This window comes from Notolepis coatsorum, assembly GCF_963971535.1.
Source record: "Notolepis coatsorum genome assembly, chromosome: 14".
Lineage (NCBI taxonomy): Eukaryota > Metazoa > Chordata > Actinopteri > Aulopiformes > Paralepididae > Notolepis > Notolepis coatsorum.
In genome coordinates, this window is record NC_140178.1 from 66,511,375 (window position 1) to 66,533,429 (window position 22,055).

Below are 22,055 nucleotides of genomic sequence, written 5' to 3' on the forward strand. Positions count from 1 at the left end.
TCTTGGTGGTAACGTCAGTGTAGCACAACGCAAGGCCCCGAGCGGTGTCTGCTCTCTCTAATGGAAGCAACACACAGTCAGTCCACACTCACATACCCACAGTCCACAAGGAGGCGGAGCTAACTGCTCTGGAAGCAGCAGGCAGCTCGGTGGAGATGGGGAGTAATTGAGCGAAGATAGATGAGGATAAGATTTGCTTGTGTGTGTGTGTGTGGGGGGGGGGGCTGCTTCTTTAGAGAAAAGCTTTCTCATGCTAATTAAAGTGATTCGTTTTACTTGTCGTGGTGGGCGATGTTACCGGTGTTACTAGTTCACCGTTCACCACCCCCACCGTTGCTGTTTTTTTATATAGAGAAATAAAACCCATTTAGTACATTTTGATATATATCAAAATCAGTTTCATTAATGATGCGAATGACGTGCGTTGAGATGTCAGTGAGCACATCGCTACCCATTCATTTTCCCACCCATCTTCCCTCTTCCTATATCCAGCTTATTTTTTTTATCAATTTTTTCTCCCATTTTCTATTTTTCTCCCATCCCAATTTCGTATCGTCCAATTCAACCCTCCCCTGTCTCGAACGCTGTTTCTTGCCTCCCACAAGCCGGCTGCAATGTGGACGAAGCCATACATAGCACGAGTCCCCTCCGATACTCGAGGTAGCAGCCGTCGCATCTTTTCACCTGCACGGCGTGATCTTTCAGAGTCAGGGGTCTGCGCTTTGGAGGGGCGCCGCCCCCATAGCTTCTTGATTCTACTGCGCAGGCGCACCAACCGACCTGTAGGAGTCGCTGTCCACAACGTCCGATCCCCACCCCTCAGTTTTCCCTCCCCCTAATACTGCCAATTGTATTAGTACGGACGACCAGCCAAACTGAAAACAATGTGGAGAGCTGGGCTCGAACCCAGCGTCTCCAGCATTGGTGGTGAGTGCCTTGCCCACTGCACCACCTAGCCGCCCTTATATCGAGCTTATTTGAAATAGCTACTAGCTACAATTCAGGAAGTGCATGCCACTTCTAAACTACAGTGGCTCTATAGTGTCAGACAGAACGGCCAGTAAAAAAGGCACACCCCCACTGTAAATTTTGCATTTAACAAATGTGATCAACACTTGTGGACATTCAGTTCCTGATCTATTAGGTACCAAGTATGTGGTGGAACCAGAGAGGTTAATCATGTGTGTGGTCAAATCTGCATAGTTGATACACATTTATTGTTAAAACAATACATCAAGTACAATTTAGGTTAGGAGTTCAGTAGAGGACTCGACTTTCTCTGGCCAGGAAAAAGGGTCACGCACACGTCACTTTCTTGGTTCTTAAGGCATTACTGGGGAAAGGGGGAGGGATGACCAGGTAAGGGGAGTAGACAAGGAGGATACAGGGGGGGGGGGGGGGGGGGGTGAATAAAAGGCATTGAAGTGATACTAAACTTGGTATTGGTATTAAAATAAAAATGTTGGTCACTAGTCTTAGGCCACCTGAGAAAATTAGGTTTAAAGCTACAGTAGTCATCTAGGCAGTAAGTGCTTTTGAGCAAGGCAATTATACCCCAACACAGTGGCCAACAGTGTCAGTCCTGGGTTGTTTCCAGGTGTGAATGTGTGTAACATTGCGAGTGTGAAGCAGAGCATTACTTCAGAAAGAGCATACATGCTTTGTTGCTCAGTGGATCTGGTAAACAGTACCTGAGGAAGACTTCTTCCATGGTGGTGACTGAAGCGCCATAGCTGGCGATGCCCAACTCCTCTCTATTCATCTCTAGCTCTGAAAACAGTAGCTCAAACCTGGAAACACACCAAAACAAACATGAATTTTACACAACTTTCCCACAGAAGGTTAAAAGAATCAGTCAGTTTGTAAACATTTGTATAAATAAAATACCAAAGCGATGTAATCTCACTCACTGGGGCACCATTGTTTCAAAATAGAAAAATCTATATTCATATAATGCCTGATATTTTAACCCGGCTTGAGGCTCATATCAAACCATGTTGCAGTAATAAGTGTCCGATGTGGATGATGCCAAGTCCTATTTGGGAAAAATATAATTCAGTATTGATTTCTAGGACAGAAGAGAGAAGGTCAAGGGGTGACAGGGGGTCAAGGGGGGTGACAGAGTGTGAGAAAGAAAGAGAGAGTAGGAAAAAGATGGGATGAAGAGGGCAATAGCAGGCAGTATGAGGGAGTGATCATGAGAATGATGAAGCGAGAGGGAGAGAGAGAGAGAGAGACAGAGAAAGGGAAACAGATAGAGACAGAGAGACAAAGAGAGAGAGGCATTGATTCCAGCCTCCCTGTAACAGCAGATTGTGTATCAATCTGTCTCAGACGCAACACGTAATTCTATGAAGTGTGTGTGTGTGTGTTTCTAGGCACCACATTTTATTTGTAGCTACTTATTCTTAGGCTACTTACTGGACCCTGTTAATTTACCTCAGTACTCATATTTGGCTACTTGCTATACTGACAATTTGGGCTGAAAGATTTGGATTCTTTATAGTGTTGGACTTGTTGCAATTCGATCTCTGGATAACAGTGTTTGCTAAAAGCCTGAAATAGATGTGATGTAATGTAATGTTAGTGCATCCTGTATTCATGAATGCCCTATATTTACTCGAGTGCCCCTCACCGGCTGGTGCTCTCCTTGGGCAGAATGTAGGCCAGCTCCGCCCCTGCGCTGCTCTCCAGCGTGGCGTTGGGAACGTACATGTGGACCAGACGGGTGATCTCGGACACGTTACACAGAGCATCCTTCACTATCACCATGTGGTAGCCGGCACCTGGTGGGAGGGAGAGGGACCAGCGAGGGGACGGGAGGGTTAGAGCCTTGAACCTGCACACAATTCATCACACTGTAGTGTCCATTGATGAGCTTTGTATGCATTACATATATACAACGCTTTATAATGTTATACTGTATTTAGCAGCACCTTGTGTTTTCACTCCACCAGTCTCTGTCGAGACTCTTTGAGCTTTATGTTGATCCCTTCGAAAACACAATGCAAACTTGCAATAATTAGTTAGAACGAGTTTTGACTTAACCCTCAGAATCCGTTATAGAGCTTATGTAACGCAGTCAAAGCTTGTCAATAGAGCTAACTGTAGTGTAGTCTCTCTCTCTCTTTCTCTCCTCCCTCATTCTATTAACCCCTCCATTTCCTTCCTCTTATTGCTATTTTCCACCCCATCTCTCCTTCACAACTCCTCCTCCACCACCTCTCTTTCTCTATCTTTCTCTCTTTCTCACTCCCTCTCTTTTTCTCACCATATTTATTCTTGAGGAAGAGAGGCGACCCGCAGCACTGCAGCTCTCCCCCGGCCATGATGGCGATGCGGTCTCCCAGCAGGTCGGCCTCGTCCATGAAGTGTGTGGTGAGCAGGATGGTGCGGCCTCGCTTCTCGCCCTGCAGCAGGTCCCAGGTGGCGCGGCGCGCAGACGGATCCATGCCCGACGTGGGCTCATCCAGAATCACCACCTGGCCATGAAGAGAGATCCAGGGAGGGAGGGAGGGAGGGAATGGTGGGTGGATGGGCGGGAGGAGGGCAGGGATGGATAGGCAAGAGGGGATGGGGGTGGAGGATCGTGGGCAGATGACACATTACAACGCATGAAAATGGTCACAGTTCCTGTACCGTAAGCATGCATGATCTACATGACGTGGGCACTGCCCTGGATGCTCTGAGAGAGCTCTCACTTTATGAAAGGTCTCTGGTCTTGATAAAGGCTCAGATATAAATATGTTGGTGGGTGTCCTTGTGGCTAAGCAGACTAGGGTGCATACCACAGAAGGGATGAAATCAAACCATATGCACCCTGTTAATATGAATCAATCCATAAATCAACAACCTTTGTTATACAGCCATATTCATACTGCTGTAACCATGATTCATCACCTTTTCTTCCAAATTACTAAACTACTAGATTTGACTAGAATCAACAAGTAAAAAATTAAAAAATAAAACGGAACTATAAAATATGAGAAAAACATTTAAAGAGGATTTAATGTGTAATCCTGACCTTGCAGTCCCCGATGAGGGCAATGCCAATAGATAATTTCCTCTTCATGCCACCAGAGAGGGTCTTGGAAAGGGCCTGGCGCTTGTCCTCCAGGTTCAAAATCCTGATGATCCGGTCCACCTCGGCTGGTATCTTGTCCCGGGAGAAACCTTTCAGCTGGACGCAACGAATGGGAAGAAATGAGGGGCGACAAGATCAAGCAGAAGAAAAAAGAATGGACGTCATCAGAACAACATGAACAAGAAGAATAATGCATGCGTGTACCTGCGCATAGAAGAGCAGGTGTTCCCGTACGGTGAGGTTATCAAACAGTACGTCGTGCTGCGGACAGAGGCCCAGACTGCGGCGGATCAGAACCATATCCTGGCAGATGTCGTAGCCATTGATGTAGGCCCTGCCGCTGGAGGGCGGAAACAGACCTGGAGGATGGAAAGAGACCGGCTTTTTTTGTACATGCTCAAGCTAGAATTCAGTGTGTAAAAGTCAGTGCAACAGTGTGTGTTTGTGTGTGTGCTAGGCCTGTCCCCGACTAAGGATTTGTATAGTCGACTTTGATTGGCCAAAATGTTCCGATCCCCCCCAAATGCAAAAAAAAACTAAATATATATATATATATATATATATTTTTTTTTTGAATCATTACATTTGGGCTGTGGGGGGTGCTTAATGTCTGAAGGAGTTGACTGAAGGCTTCTGCGAAAGCATGCAATTAGTCCACTGATAGATACATCTTGATATTTGTGTAGTGTGTTCATTAGACGGGTGAAATCCTCTTTCAGTGCCTGTTTTCTTAGGCAGTTAGCCCCGCTGGTATGCCATTAGCGCCAGCCACGCTTTTAGGCCTCTTTGCTTTTGGAAAGAATGATACAAATTTTTTATTAAAAAAATATATATATTATACTTAATTTTTTTTAGCATTCGGCTCCTTTTGATCGATTAGTCGATTATTCGACTAGTCGAGGTCAGTCCTAGTGCGCGCAAATGAGAATAGGAAATATACAGAGCCAAAAGGGAAAGATTTACCATATATTGTCCTCACATTTGTAGGGACAAGGGCAAGATATAATTCAGTCATATCTTGCAAACCGAATAACCCATTAGACAAACCATAACGACATCCCAATGTCGTTGTTCATATAGTATTCTATTGCAGACATCTTGGCCAGCAAACAGGTGATTGCGATACGTTTATATCAGTCACCTGTCAGCATGGACAATGTGGTGGTCTTCCCAGCCCCGTTATGTCCCAGCAACACAGTGATCTGTCCCTCAAACATGTTCACTGTCAGGTCCCGGACAGCCTGCCGCGTCTTGTTGCCAACTTTGAATTCCTGCAAGGCGGAGTGACAACCACAACCAAAAAAAACTCAAACAATCAACATCCAATTTCCTGTGACAAAACAGGTACAGGGTCAGATTGACCTTGGTGAAGAAGCACGTTGACCTTCTGGGTCTTAGTGACCGCCCCGGTTCCCACCTTGTTCAGATGTTTGATCTTGACCCCAGAGACAAGACCAGATGGCTCCTCCTCTATAAACTCTCCCTTCAGAGCCTTCTCTGCGTCCTCCTCCTCCTCCTTCTCATTGACCAGGGCCATGCGAGGGCTGCTGCACCAGTAGGAAGGCTTGGTAGACAGAGGGAGGGGAGTGGGAAGAAAGGTATATGAGCGCTTTGTGAAACAGCTGTACGAGTTCAAACAACAGAGAACACGATCAAAGACCTTTAACTGAAACATATGACCATTGTTTAAAGCTCAAGACAAGACAAGGCAAGTGATGACTGTCAGCAAGCGTGCAATCAATACCTACTAGTATGGAGCTTTGAGTGGATGAAACATGAATCCTCCTAACTCACCATAACAGGTTAATTTAAGGCCTCATTACTGTAACATCAACAAAGCTGCACATCTTGCTGCACAACAGCTCTTGTGAGCCTGCAGCTGTGACACAGAGGAAAAGTTGCATAATAATAATAATAATAATAATAATAATAATAATAATAATAATAATAATAATAATAATAATAATAATAATAATAATAATAATAATATTTGTATAGCACCTTTCATACAAGGATTGCAGCGCCGATCACATGATTTTCAGAAGATCGGGGGGGGGGAATCGGGAGTAAAGAAAAAATAATTTTTATTTTTATTTTATTCAACAAACATGACCATGTTCACGTCTTAAACTCATACTGAGGCCTTAGTTTTGGTTTTAAATTACATATCATCATTCATTTATTTATTGTCGCACAGAGCAGAAGAATTTGCCAAAACAAACGCATTTCCTTTGATTTACACCGTCGCACGACAGTGACGTATGCCGAAAATAGCAGACCTACAAGCTCACAACGCGTCGCTCCCGCAACACCGGCAGGTTATGTCCACCTGATGACTCGGAGCAGCTAGACAAAATGTCAGAAGTTTGGAAGCATTTTAAAATTGAAACCGAAGCCAGTCCAATAGCCAGTTGCAATGTTTGCAAGGCGGACGTGCCGGTTTATGGCTCGATCATCACACATAATATAGACAATTTAAAAAGAATAGAAGCAAAATAGTGCGACTTCCGGTTTGACAGCAATATGTAGCAGGCGCGTTTGGTTACAGCTCCGCTCCCGTCAACGTTAATTTCGTTTAAAAACCTTATTTGAACAACACTAATGAAATTAAACCACATCGTATATTAAATAAGACCTTCTACTAACTATATCAAAAGAAACAAAGATTCAACATGGAACCTAAGGACAAGAAAAAGAGTGGAAAGAGACTCGGAATAGACAGTACAACGGCGCAAGTCATGACACGCTCTCATGATACAGCAGCCGCCAGTACAACAGTACCGTTGTTGACTAGCCCCGTCGGGGAGACAGTAGCGGATAACATACCGGTACCGACGACGACTAGCCCCGAGAGGGTGACAGCAGACGACGATATAACGGTAACGACGGGGAAAAACAACGTGAGAGAGAAAGCAGTAGAATTTGAGAAGAACATTTCCGTTAAATCCACCGTGACCCCCAATGCTCCTACAACCTCAACTGATACAAGCAGGGAAGTTACACAACCCGACTTCAGGTCTCTGACTAGCCTGATAAAGGATCAGATGGACGCTTTCAAATGACACATCGACGAATTCAAAGTACACATCGATGCTAAATTCGAAGAGGTTAAAAAAGCGGCCGCGGAACAGGCCGGGCGAATCACTGCAGTGGAGAACACGGTGCTAGGAATTACATTGAAAGTACAAGAGAACGAGAAGACTGTTAACGATGGATTCACAGAGGTAGCGGAGGAGATACAACAGGTGGAAAAAGCGCTTCTGAAGAAAATACAAGACATGGAAAAGGAAGCAATGGAGAGGCGGCTAGAGATCGAACGCTACTACCGTAGAAATAATATCCGTATTGTGGGATTGGATGAATCAGTCAATTGCACAGACGACTTATTTCCAACGGTGTTAGCAGGAATTCTAGGTACACATATCCTACCCGCAGCGCCGTTAGTGGACCAATGTTACAGAGACCAAAAAGGCAACGGGCCGAGGGTTATCATTGCTACTCTGCACAAGACAGAAATAAGAGATGCGATCATCAGAGGGGCACGCAATCAATGGGGGAAACTGAAATATGGTGACAAACCAGTGTTTTTCTACGAGGATCTATGCAAGGAGGCCATCGCTCTACGTGTCCCCTACAAAGATGTGCTGCAGAGATTATACAAGAGAAATCTTAAGCCAAGCCTTCGGTACCCGGCCCTCCTATCCATCTTGGGGGGAAATGGTAATAGGCTCGGATTACACTCGCCTAAAGACGCAGATGAATACATGAAGAAACATGAAACTGGTTCCCCGGGGCCGGTCGCAACATAGGCTCGAATCAGAAGATAAACCTAATCATCTCTCTCTTTTTCTCAATTTTCTTACTCTTTGTATTTTATTATTTTTATTAGAATGACTATCACGGCTCAACAAAAGCAACAGCTGATATGCATGTTGGCAACACTGAGGCACAAAGTGTTTAATACGGATCGATAGGCATTATATTTATAGACTTCTGGTCTCTGAGGAGGCAATAATCCAATATTGACATTGGGAACACTGGAATATTCTGGACTCTTCTCTCGACTACTCTGGGCACAATGGAATATGCTGGAAAACACTAGTAGGTCATAACTCCTGGGTAGGAAGATCATTCTGGAACATAACAGCAGTGGTTACGAATTTACAAGGGTATTCTACAACCTTCTAGAATATACTGCACTCATACAAATGAAGGCCTGTAACTTTAACATCCGGTATTTATATGCATATGATCCAGTGACGGAAGCTCAATAAGGTTTTAACAACATCAGCCACATCTAAAGGTATAAGCATGACAAGGTTATTCTAATATTTTAAACAATTACTCCACTGCTTTAAGGATTTGCATAATTTAGCTCTAAATTTTTTTTTTCTTACTTATTTTTTCTCTGTTGAGTCTTATTTTAATTCTCACTTTTTTATGGTGTTAGTATTTTTCTCCACTCTTTTCTCTTTTCTGATGGTTCCAACATAAGTTAGTAGAAGGTTCAAATGAATATATCAATGAAGGTATATTTTTCATTTTTCACACTATTGTTATTACATTAATGGGAAGGCGCAAGACCAAAAGTGTCTATTGAATTAGAATGAAAGTTTTAGATCCTATGGCAATTAGCATAGGAAGATTAGGGTTAGTAAGCTCATTTTGGGCAACCCGGTGGCTTAAGGGAGGGAGTCATACGCGTAGGATGCGTCTATGGAACACAGTCCTGTACGACTCCTGGAGGGAGGGGGAATTAGGGGATTATCATTTGTATATATGCATGTTTTTAAGCTCGGCTCTCAACGGGACCTCAATAGTTGAATGTATATCTATTGTAGCTTCGCACTCCAGAAGCATTACCAACAACTACACAACAACATGTATAGATTATGGCTAGTTTGAATATAATGATCTGGAACACTGGGGGAATAAATAATCAACACAAACGCAAAAGCGTGCTCACACTGATGAAAAAAGAACAGGTTGACGTGGCTCTGCTAAGCGAAACGCACATTTTAGAGAAAGACATAGATACGTTAGCGGACAACACATATCATAACATTAGTCACTCTTCCTTTGGAACGAGAACTCGTGGAGTTGCCATAGTCGTTAGACGAAGTTGAATATTGAATTGAAGGGAGTATGGTCTGATGCAGATGGTCGGATAACTATAGCTAAGATTGTACACAAGAACAGGAAAATAGCGTTGGTAGCGGTATACGCCCCAAATTTGTACGAAGTTAGTTTCTTCACTACACTTACCAGAGCAATGTTAGACCTTCCTGAATACTCATTTATAATTGGTGCGGATTTTAATGCCATTTGGAATCCAAGGATGGACAAATCTTACCCCTCCTTTTCCAACGAACAAAAAAATTCATCTAATGCTTTAAAGGATTGGTCGAAGATTACAGGTGTAAATCACTTATGGCGATCACTCAACCCCACGACCGGGAAGTACTCTTGTCGATCTGCGAGACATAACACATTATCCAGAATAGATTATGTTTTTGCATCCCCGAGACTATTTGATAACTATGATGTGGAAATGATACCCAATGCATTATCAGATCACTGTTACTTACTCCTAGAAGGAACATTTGGTATACTATCATCCCGAGCCCCAAGATGGCGATTTAACTCGATGCTGCTTAATAACAAGGAATTCATTACACAAATCAAAGAAGCTCTTACAGTATTCCTATGGAGGAACGCGAACTCGGTGCAGGACCCTAGAATATTATGGATGTCGGTAAAGGGAATGATCAAGGATTTCACTGATAGCTTTTCCTCCAAAATACGCAAGAATCGATGCTCAAAACTGGCCGAACTGGAAACGCTTTACTCAACGTTATTTAATTCTTTACAATGCAACAACTCGGTTCGACTGGAAAATCAAGTTAATGTACTAAAAAAAGAGATTAACGCCATATACAGACAACAATCTGAAATACAAATACGCAGCGCAAGACAACAGCAGTACTCTCAAGGTTCCAAACCAAGTCACCTATTAGCTATGCGATTAAGAGTTAACGCAAAATTTCCAGATATAACTACCATTAAAGCACAACAAGGACTTGTTACAGACCCCAAAAAAATAAACGCGACATTCAAAGAATTCTACTCCAACTTGTATAAATCAGAAACGACCTTCGATCAAAACAAAATGGACACATATCTCAATCAAATTAACCTCCCTAAACTTTCAGAGGATGACGCTAAACAGTTAGAAACACCGATCACACTAGAGGAACTCAAGAAGGCCATATCCGAAATGCAAAGTGGTAAGGCTCCTGGAAGAGACGGTATCCCACCATTGATTGATTGATTGATTGATTGAAAAGTTTATTAACAGATTGCAGAATGGGTACAGTACAGTACAGCTCAATACATACAATTGTTAAGGGGATGCAGACCAGAGAAAGACTTTCGTCTTGTTTACATCAGGGTCCCCCATTTTCAATTCATCATAACATATATGACATACATGACATACAGATAGACAGTACTGCTACATCTATACATTTATGACATATCAGATTTGCAAATACAGTACTGTTTGTGATACAAAAGTGTCCAGAAAAGGAGTGTATATACATTTGGCATAGAAACTGTACATTGGAGGAGGTTGGTTGGGTGGGGTGGGGTTGGGTGAGGGCTGTACATTGGAGGTGGGGGGGGGGGGGGGGGGTTGGGAAGGGGACACACACACATTTTACACTGTACATTGGAATATTGACAAAGCCTTACTTGGTCATTTACTGTACAACTAGGTTAGGACATTTGTAGGGGCCAGTTTCGAATTGCAGTCTCACGTAGGTGTTTTTTGAGAGTGTTTTTGAAGGTGGGTAGTGATTCACATTCCTTTACAGCTTTAGGTAGGGCGTTCCACATTGATGTGGCATAATTGCGAAACGTGTTTAGTCCCTTGTTTGAGCCGAATCTGGGTTTTACATGATTTGTGGAGCTCCCTCTGGTGTTGTGATCGTGGTATTCACTGACCTTTGGGAAGTATTTTGACATGTACATGGGTACCTTGGTCGCGTAGTGTATCTTGTAGACCAGGCCCATTGCAAGTTGCTGTACTCTGTCGTCTACTCTAAGCCATCCTAGGTTGTCAAAGTGGGCAGGGGTGAGGTGGGTTCTAGGAGTCAGGTCAAGTAGTAGTCTGACTAGCTTGTTTTGAGATGTTTGTAATTTGTTTTTTAGTGCCTTTGAGGTGCTTTGGTACCATGAGGTGCAAGCATAGTCGTAGTACCCTTGAATGAGTGCTCCTGCTAGAGTCTTCAGGGTATTCTTGTTTACCAGAGAGGAGATCCGGTACAAGAATCGCGTTCGTTGGTTGACTTTTTTTATTACATTGGATGCCATTTTGTCACAGGAAAGATTAGCCTCTAGGATGGAACCCAGGTAGGTAATTTCATCTTTCCTTGTGATAATATTGTCACCCACTGTAACCGAGAAGCCGTCGGTCTTGCTGAGTTTGTTATTTGAACCGAAGAGAATGGACTCTGTTTTGCCCATGTGTAATGATAGTTTGTTGTCGGCGAGCCATATGCAGATTTTGCCTAGTTCCGAGCTGAGGGCTTTTTCAACCTGTAACTTGTTCTTGTCAGAGACCAGCAGGGCTGAGTCGTCCGCAAACAGGAACAAGTTGCAGTCACAAGCAGAAATGTACCTCTCTTGTTGGGACATAATTGGACCCTTATTACTAAATATGATTTTATACTCGGTCAAGGAGGGGAACTTCCATAAGAACGACAATATTGCACTCATAACAGTCCTCCTTAAAAAAGACAAAGACCCCACTGAGTGCGGTAGTTATAGACCCTTAAGCCTCCTCGGAACCGATATCAAACTGTACTCTAAGGTATTAGCCATCAGACTACAAAAGCATATGACGTCTTTAGTTCATCCGGACCAAACTGGCTTCATAAGAGGCCGCTTGATCACTGATAACATAAAGACGATTACTACACGTACTAGATGCTAACAAGGACGACACCACACCTAAGGCGATGCTGTCCCTGGATGCAATGAAAGCTTTTGACGGGTTGGAATGGTCGTATCTATGGGCAGTATTAGAAAGGATGGGGTTAGGAAAAGGTTTCATTGATATGATTAAAGTATTATACAAAGACCCATCGGCCATGATTACAACAGGTATAATCACCTCTGGAATCTTTCCGGTATCACGCTCATCTAGACAGGGTTGCCCTCTTAGTCCCGGACTATTCGATCTATCATTAGAGCCTTTAGCACAATATATAAGACAATCCCAATCCATAGAACCAATCGTAATCAAGGGCACAGCCACACAACATAAAATTTGTTTATATGCGGACGACGTAATACTGTTCATGCAAAACCCCAACACCACATTGCCTCATCTGCTCAAGTTGATTGAGGACTTGAGATTTATCGGGATTTAAGATAAATTGGCCGAAGTCGGCTTTCCTTCCACTTAACGCCCCTGCAAAAAAAATATAACCCTCCCAGAAGAGATACCTATGGTAAAACACTTTAGATGTTTGGGAGTTGAAATATTCCCTACCATAAGCCAAACGGTGAAGCACAATTACATAAAAATCCAAAACAAAATCAAAGACGACCTTGACAGGTGGTCAAAACTTAAAAACTCAGTACAGGCACGGGTATCAATAATTAAGATGGACGTCCTACCTAGAATCAACTTCTTCAGCTCAATGCTACAGTTACCCCCTCCAGAGGGTTACTGGAAAAAATTACACTCCTCCACATACAAATTTATTTGGAATAACAAATCACCACGTATAAAAAGATCCACCGCACAGAGAAACAAAGCAGACGGTTGTATGGCATTTCCAGATTTTTTCCACTATTTTAAGGCGTACACTTTAAGACCACTGACAACATGGTTTGATCCCCAAGCATTAGTATCCTGGAGAAATTTAGAAGAAAATATAGTAGCTCCACATAGACTGAAGGACATAGCATACACCAAATGATCAATTAAGCAATGCGAACGGAAATTTGGCCCCATAATTACTCATGTGATCCGGATATGGCGTGAAACACACAAAAAATATTCGAACCCACATAAATGGCATAATCATACTCCCTTATTCAATAACAATGCACTCTTGATTGGAAAACGACCTATAAGATTCCCTATATGGGAAAAGCAAGGCATACACTCATTAGGAGATGTTTTCAACAAACAGGGTTTTTGTAGCTATGAAGAAATACGCAAAAAAATTTATCTCACCGATTCCACATATTATTTTTACGCAGTTATTGTTATGTTTGAAGGCAGTGTTCCATTAAAGATACCAATTGTACACCACAGATACCACAAATTATTCTATGAAAGAGAGACATCGAGAGGTTTTGTTTCAGATTTTTATCATCAATTACTAACGTCCTCGTATGAAACCCTCCACCTAGACTCTGTCTGGAGGAGGGATATACCAGACCTGGAAACAGATTTTGATTGGCAAGAAGCCTGGGCAAATGTTCGATTTACATCAAGGAACCCGGACCATCAACAAATCAATCTTAACTATATTCACAGGACATACTTGACTCCTATAAGACTGAACAGAATGGGTCTTAAACAAGACTCCAAATGCTCCTTATGTACAAATGGGGACGAGGGGACATTTATGCACATATACTGGGACTGCCCACCAGTTAAGATATTCTGGAAAGAAGTGACCCAGCAATTATCAAATCTCTTAACTCTGAATATACCTGTACACCCCTCTGTATTACTGCTGAATGATGTTTTTGAGTGTGCAGTACACCCACAGCTAAAGAGATTGGTTTTATCGGGTATCACAGTGGCTAAAAAGCTGATAGCATCACAATGGTTTCAACCGGAAAAAATTTGCCGGAAGATCTGGATTATTACATATCTCGATGTGATTTATCAAGAAATATCCACAGCAAGAATTTTGGGTCTCAATGAATCCAAAATGACAATGTGGTTAGAAGTGGTGGAGAGAATAAAAGCTAGCATATAATGGTAGTGTCTGGTTAGGAGCGAGGGATAATGGATGGATTATCCAATGGGGGGTCCGGGAGGGGGGGGTACGAGCTAGAGCATACGTGTGTAGGGTATTAGATAGCAGGTATTAGGGGTATATCCTGTATAAGACATTTAACTAATTGGTGATTTCATTGGATGTGCACGGTTAATTAATGCTTGTATATCTTATCGTGTGTTGTCATGTTTGTTTATAAAATAATAAAAAAAGAAAATACAAAAAAAAAGAAGCAAAATAGTGCAATAGTGCAGTGCAATAAAACAGTTAGTAAAATAGAATAGACAGAGTAAAACGATGCAATAGTGCAGTTCTGAATTACTGTTGTACTCTCTCACACACACACACACACACAGACACACACACACTTGTCAAACAGACAGGAGTATTATAGTCACCAAAAATGAAAGCCAACTAAAAAAACAATGGCACCCATATTATAATGAATAGGCCTATATATCATCAGTCAGAATTGTTGCATGCACGCAAAATCACGTCAGTGACGGTTTGGGGTCAAATTGGGATGGCAAGGCCATCATTATCAAAATAAATCATAATCCTATTGACCCTGTGTTCTGGTGGGGACATTCTCAAGCTCCCCTCCCTGATAAGCATTTGTCCTTCTCTGGAAGCTCACTCTGGATTCCTGACACTATAGAGTGACCACCTCACGCCCACACACACACACACACAATGAGCCTACAGGGAAGTGTGTCTGCAATACACCCACACCCTGCTGGCAGTTCCTGGAAGTCCTGGGAAATGGGCTAGTATGTGCTTATTTGTGTGCGTGTGCGTGTGTGTGCGTGTGTGTGCGTGTGTGTGTGTGTGTAAGCACTTCCTTTCTTGAGCATGCACCCTCGTTATCAAGATAAGACTAATTAGTCTTGGCTGGAGAGACCTGGGCATCCCGTCTGGTCAGCCAGCTGAACCCAAAGACTTCCTCTGACAGACCCGTCGCAACGTTCACCCTTCCAGCTGTCACTCTCACCGCTCCCACCAAGACCCGCTTCCTGATAATAAACAAAACTGATATCGCTCTGCATTCCTCGAGACCCTACCGCCCTGACCTCCCTAGCAGGTGGGTGAGTGTGTTTGTGTCTGGGTCAGCAAGGTTGTCTGGTAGTTTGAGCACAACCAGAAGCTCACAGGTTCGATCCCCTCCTATGACAGCCATGTGTGCCGTGTGTCCATCCCCATCGCTTTGCACTCTGATCGCCCCAGTGACAAGTGCCCATGTACATGTATACATACATACAGTATGTGTTATATGGTAATTGGAGGACTCTAAACTATAATAAAAGCAAACTTGAACTTGTGTTAAATTGTATCTTAAATCGGGAGATTATCTTCCCTCTGTCAAAATTGAAAGTGTATCTCTCCGTCGCATAAAGGCTAAAGAGAGACACGTGTGGAGAGAGCTATGGAGGGGCTGTGTGTGTGTGTGTGTGTGTGTGTGTGTGTGTGTGTGTGTGTGTGTGTGTGTGTGTGTGTGTGTGTGTGTGTGTGTGTGTGTGTGTGTGTGTGTGTCTGTCTGTCTGAGTTTGTAGCGTACCAACAGGAAGAAGTAGTAGGGCAGCGGCACTCCGTACTCCCCAGGGAAGACTGCCTCCACGTACCAGGCCACCAGGCCATAGAGCAAGGCATCCAGCAGCAGCAGTCCAATGACCTGGGCCAGGGAGAAGTCGTCATCCACCGTCACTGCATCGAACAGGTTACACCACTGGATCCCCGTGCCTGAGGGATGGGAGGGAGATGGATGAGGAGAGGGAAGGAACAAGGGGTGATTATAGAAACGATAGGTACAGTATATAGAATAACAAATGAAAAGAGGATCAGAACAAATCTAATGTTGGGCGTGTGGAATGTATATGGGCTATTAGTGGATTCATTGGTCATTAGGATCTTCATCGATTGAGATATTTTTAGATGAGTCACTAACTCACAACTTGTCCAAGGGGAGCAACAGTTGTGATTATAGGATGAAGAAAGGAGAGCAGGGTTTGAGATAGATCAATTTAATATTAGCTACTGATTTGTACGTTGACGCTTATGGTTAGTTTAAGGTAACAGTGTGGTTAAGGTTAGGGTGTGTATAGTCTTCAGGTAAAGACACTTGCCTCCAATGCGAGCGCCCCGGGTTCATGCCCAGCAGGCGACCTCAAGCGTTTTCTAAAAACGTTAAAAGCTTAATTATTTTTAACATGTACTATATGGCGGGCGGTCAGGTGGCGTAGCGGAGATTGTGCTCGTCACCAATGCAAGAGGCTGCAGTCTCGACTCCCGAAGAGTCAGCATTGCCTTGGCTCTGGCTGATCGCTATACTAACTCGTTTGGCTGAGTTAGGGGGAGGGGAGCCGTGGGTGGGTCCTGGGCGTTGTGGACAGCGACCCCTACAGTTCGGTCGGGGCGCCTGCTCAGCAAGGGTAGGATCTGGAGAGAGGTAGTGCGACCTTCCACACGTTACACTCTCCCGGTGAGAATCTGTGCGGCCAGGCTGGCTGCCGGCAGGCTGCACATGCGTCGGAGGAAAGCATGCGACAGTCTCCGGCCTCTCGGACCAACAGTAGGGGAAAGTGCGCAACAACCAGGAAAGGGGTTGGGAATTGGCATAACGACTAACAGTGGGATGGGAGAAAAATCGGAAAAAGAAGGAGGGGGAAAAAGATAATAAAAAAAAAAAAAAATGTACTATATGTACTTATTTGTAATACATACTGTACACACCATAAATACGACAATTAAATACCTCAAAATATTACTTGTGGCTATAACATAACGTACAATATGTACCTTTTTCCTGTGGTCGATTAGTACTTTATTTACACATTTTAACTCAATCAGCGCCAGACCCGAGGATAGTCGGGTTAACTCGCCAACCGTTCAGCGACAAACCCGAGTATAGTCTGGTTTTCATCGTTATTTCTTTTATTCGATATTTTTATTCATCTCTCTCACACGGACCTCTGGGTTACCATAGGGAATCACTCTGAGATTGCTAGAGTGCAATGCCGGCCGCATCCTGGTAGGTGGCAGTATCACCCACCAGGGTTTCCGTTAGAAAGAATTGTTGCCGGCCTCAAATGAGAGAAATTCCGGTCAGAGTTTATTGAGCTTAAAAACAATTGATAGGCAAAAGAATGACAACAAAACAAAAGAATGACATCATCAAGACATGTAGATTTATAATATTTTTACTTAAAACTAGGCTACTTTTGCGTATAAAGCTATTATATTCCAAATAAAATAAGTCCCGAGACTCCATGCTGCTGCCGACTTTAAATCAAATAGGTGTCTGTGGGCAGTCGCCCGACAATAATAAACAGCAGTCTGTTATAATCACATTTTTATGAGCTAACGAATTCCGTTATATTGGACATTTGTATTAATTATATCAAGCGAAGAACTGAGAAATTTGGCAGAGAGAGACGACAACATTATCGTGGGTTTGCGTGACGACTCTCTCTCTCTCCACCTCCCAACGACTTATTTGCAAGAGTATGTCGATGCAGAGCAGCAGATTCAGCTGTTATTGGCTCTTTTCTGGCTCTATCTGGGGACCGCACAGCAGCGCCCCCCCACCCAACATTGAATTGCCAATGGCTGAATTGGAGTACTGCAATGGCCGCTGTAATGGCCGCTGCTGCTCCGGCTCTGCAGCTACACATGCACTCGCAAAACCCAGCACTAAGCTCTCGCTGACAACATTATTATACCTGCTTGGTGAAGCAACGATGAAACAAATGTAATGATTGTTTCGTTCACCGCATAGGCTATTTAATTTTAGCCTATTTTAATACAATTCAAATAATCAAATTGTGCTTAGACTCAGGGAATTATTTTCACCGGACATTAAGACCGGAGAGATTAAATATGTCGGACTTCAACAGATTTTGCCGGTCAAATACCGGTAATTACCGGCTAACGGAAAAGCTGTCACCCACCCTTCGAAACTTTTTTTCACACCTGGTGTTACGTTTAATTCACTCCGGGCGCAGTTTTTTTGGTCAGGCGAGTCTAGCAGTTCACTCGATGACATTGAAACGCGTCCACTGCCTCCGATGCATGTGTTGTGGTGGATTATGTTGGCGACACGATGGACACCAATACTGGAAATCGCGATCAGACAATTGGAATATTCTTTTTGGGGTACCTCCTAGTGAAGGTAAGAACTATATGACATCAATCCTGCTTTGATCCAACCATGATTTCACATCGATCGCAACGACCATGTATAACATACTCCAGAACGTATGCCGTTGGTGATGATCAAAGCATCAAAAAACGACCCCCCCCCCCCCCCCCACCTTTCATGCATTCATGATGAAACATAATACCTATTATATACATTTGATTTGGAAATAGTAGCGTGTCCAGGTGAGCAACGCCAACGCTTTTAGTAAAATTCACGTATTCCTCCATAGCGCCGTTTTCTGGAATTAGCCAGGATCACTCTGAAACTATACTTATATTCACCACGGTATAACATGAAAAAAATTATTCTTTTTCACATATTGAACAATGGATAGTTTATGTCAAATGAGCCATAGTATTGTCTCCATAGCTATAATATAGAATATAGATCAACCGGAAAAAATTTGCCGGAAGATCTGGATTATTACATATCTTGATGTGATCTATCAAGAAATATCAACAGCAAGAATTTTGGGTCTCAATGAATCCAAAATGACATTGTGGTTAGAAGTGGTGGAGAAAATAAAAGCTAGCATATAATGGTAATGTCTGGTTAGGAGCGAGGGAAAATGGATGGATTATCCAATGGGGGGTCCGGGAGGGGGGGGTACGAGCTGGAGCATATGTGTGTAGGTTTTTAGATAACAGGTATTAAGGGTATATCCTATATATGACAATTAACTAAAATGTGATTTCATTGGATGTGCACTGTCAACTAATGCTTGTATATCTTATCGTGTGTTGTCATGTTATATATAGAATATAGATATAGCCCTGCAAACACCACCATTATCTCTTAGAGCGGTGGCGCAGTAGGAACAAACCCTATCTGATCAGATTGGGATTTTGGGTAGTTCAAAACCAAAAAACAGGATCAGGATCACTTTGATATCCGATCAGATCAGGAAATCAAATCCAAGCTTTAATCTGGATCAAATCTTCAAAACGGGTAGTTTGATCCCAAAACACTGGATTATCGTGATTCCACCAGAGGGGTGGATTTCCAGTGGATTACCAGAGCTAAATGTACTATACAATTTATAAAAAAAATATGTTTCAATATAAATAAGATGGCATAGTTTGTTAACTGAAATAATACAAAATGTTTGCCTTCATGGCAAATACATTTTATTTAAAAAAAGTTTGGTCACATTAATGGTGGCCTATTTTGTTTTTCAACCAAATGCTGATGACATAAATGTTTATGCTCATAAAAGTATCACAACAAAGATTGTCAATCACAAATGTAATTTAGATTAACGAAAAAATATCTTCAACAAAAAAACTTTTATCACTCATCAACTGAAAACTCACTTAGAATTCAGCTCCTCAAAGCACGTCTCGATGATCAGCTGCCTTTGAATGAATGTTTTTTTGTTGTTACCCTAGTGGGAGTATTTTTTTTATTACAATTCCATTATGAGTTTATGTCCTTTATGTATTTAACAATATAATTAGACATTATAGATGTCTCTGCAATGTGGTCCTTGTCTTCCTTTTTTCCATATCCACTAGATGGAGTTCGGTAGGATTAAAGCACTGATATTAAGGATCTAGTAATCTTGAAAAGTCTGAATCTGGATCAGGGTGATCCTATCCTGGATTGCTTTGAAATACCAGGACAAAATCTGACCGAGTTGTCTGATCCTGGATCACAAAAAATGGGATTTAAAAATCTGATCGGATCAGATAGGGATTAAAAGTTTTGAACTCCTGGGCCCAGGTAATCAGAAGGTTCCTGGTTCGATTCAGACTCCTCTCGGCAGTGTGTCGAAGTGTTCTTGAGCAAGAAACTTAACCCCTGACTGCTCCCGATGAGCAGGTTGGCACCATTCCACCATCAGAGTGTGAATGTGTGAGTGAATGGGTGAATGTGAGGCATAAAAAGGCATTGTAAAGCGCTTTGGATAATGTATAGCTACGAGGTCATTGTCGCAAAATAATTGACCGACAATGCGTTCTGGAACACAGAGGCGCCGCGCCGAGGTGTTCTAAACGCAGTGAAGGTCAATTATTTTGCGACAATGACCGAGTATAGCTATACATTATCCCGCTTATTACAGGGCTAACTTACTAACAATATACGTAATTCATTTTACACCATCGACAAGACGAGATCAAATGCAGACGCGGTTGTTCCGTTGCTCCTCTGGCGTGTGTGTGTGGGCTTGATTGCACCTGATGCAGTGCAGCTGTGCATGGTATAACGCTGCGAGAGTCCGGCTGCAAGGCTATCTTTCCCTGTTGCCCCTAACAGCGGTCATTATTGCACGTTGGCCCTAGCAGCGGGGAATTGTCGAGAAATAATTTACCGCTGCTAGGGGCAACAGAGCGCTATTGACCAATCACAATCAAGCATTTTGGCAAATTTTTAAACGCCATGTAATAAATGCAGTTATTTGGTGATTACAATAATATGGTCAAATCTGCTTTAGTCTTTCACAAGCACTAGATTTAAAGATGTCCCTCTCTGCATGACTGCATTCATTTGAAGAGCAACAATAATGTTAGAAACACGATTTTGTCTATTGAAACGGACACCCCGCGGGTCTCACCTTTGCCTTCGAACATGCCTATCAACTGGGCTCCCATAGCCATGGCCACGTTGGAGATGAGACAGGCCGACACCTTCTGGGCGTGGCTCAGCAGGTCGTAGCGTGGCCACAGGAACAGGTAAGGCAGGTAGCTCAGGAAATAGATGAAGCCGCCTGCTGCCGCCGCCACGTTGGCTGGAGACAGAAATAGAAAGCAGAGTCAGGAGGGGAGAGGAGGCCAACATGCCTGTATGAGCCTACATCTCATCAAACACCTGACAATTCATGAACACGTTAACATCATGAGGTTATCTACATGCACACTATATGCGACTGTCAAACGTCTATTTTGTCACAGTCTGAGCCTGGTATCCCACCTCTTTGTCTACACACAGAAACAAAAATGCACTTACACACTTACTCGCACAGTGATACAGAGACAAAGATGAGATGAGATGAGATGTTCCTTTATTAACCCCAAATGCAGGTGTCATAGAAGCATGGGGGGGGTACAGTCAGGGTAATAAAGTGACAATGAAATATATAGAGAATAAAAACATCAGATAGAAGGTCAGTGAATTCAGTGAATTCCACGACCACAACACCAGAGGGAGTTCCACAAATCATGTTCAACCCAGATTCGGCTCAAACAAGGGATTAAACACGTTTAGCTTATTATGCCACAACAATGTGGAACGCCTTACCAACAGCTATAAAGGAATGTGAATCACTACCCACCTTCAAAACCACTCTCAAAGAGCACCTACGGGTGGCTGCAATTAGAAACTGGCCCGGTAAATGTCCAAACACCCACCCAACCCCCTCCAATTTACAGTTTCTTCCCCTTCGAATGTATATATTTTTTTATGATCTCTTTCTCGTAAACACTACTGTATATTTGTATGTCTTGCATGTCATAAATGGCTTGATGAAACAGTACTGTATATCTGTATGTCATAAATGTCTTGATGAAACCGTACTGTATATCTGTATGTCATAAATGTCTTGAATTGAAAATGGGGGACCCTGACCGAAAGTCTTTTTCTGGTCTGCATCCCCTTAACAATTGTTTGTATTGAGCCGTACTGTATTGTACCCATTCTGCAATCTGTTAATAAAGTTTTCAATCAATCAATCAAAACAAGATAAACTACAAGTAAAAAGCATAAAAAATAAAGGTAAGGTCTGGTCAGCTGGCAGGTGAGACACATGTAT

The 22,055-nt window shown here is 42.8% G+C and overlaps 1 protein-coding gene across 2 annotated transcripts in view; it reads right to left on the minus strand.

Annotated features, from left to right (window-relative positions):
- Positions 1–22,055, minus strand: part of abca3b (ATP-binding cassette, sub-family A (ABC1), member 3b) — a 106,317-nt gene that overhangs the window by 37,224 nt on the left and 47,038 nt on the right. For both annotated transcript variants that reach the window (XM_084329446.1, XM_084329445.1), the window contains exons 9-17: positions 20,862–21,035; positions 15,668–15,849; positions 5,502–5,648; positions 5,226–5,355; positions 4,289–4,443; positions 4,025–4,180; positions 3,272–3,482; positions 2,636–2,786; positions 1,692–1,790 (exon numbers count right to left, since the gene is read on the minus strand). In XM_084329446.1, coding sequence (XP_084185572.1) covers positions 1,692–1,790; positions 2,636–2,786; positions 3,272–3,482; positions 4,025–4,180; positions 4,289–4,443; positions 5,226–5,355; positions 5,502–5,648; positions 15,668–15,849; positions 20,862–21,035 — 1,405 coding nt within the window. The remainder of the gene's footprint in view (positions 1–1,691; positions 1,791–2,635; positions 2,787–3,271; positions 3,483–4,024; positions 4,181–4,288; positions 4,444–5,225; positions 5,356–5,501; positions 5,649–15,667; positions 15,850–20,861; positions 21,036–22,055) is intronic.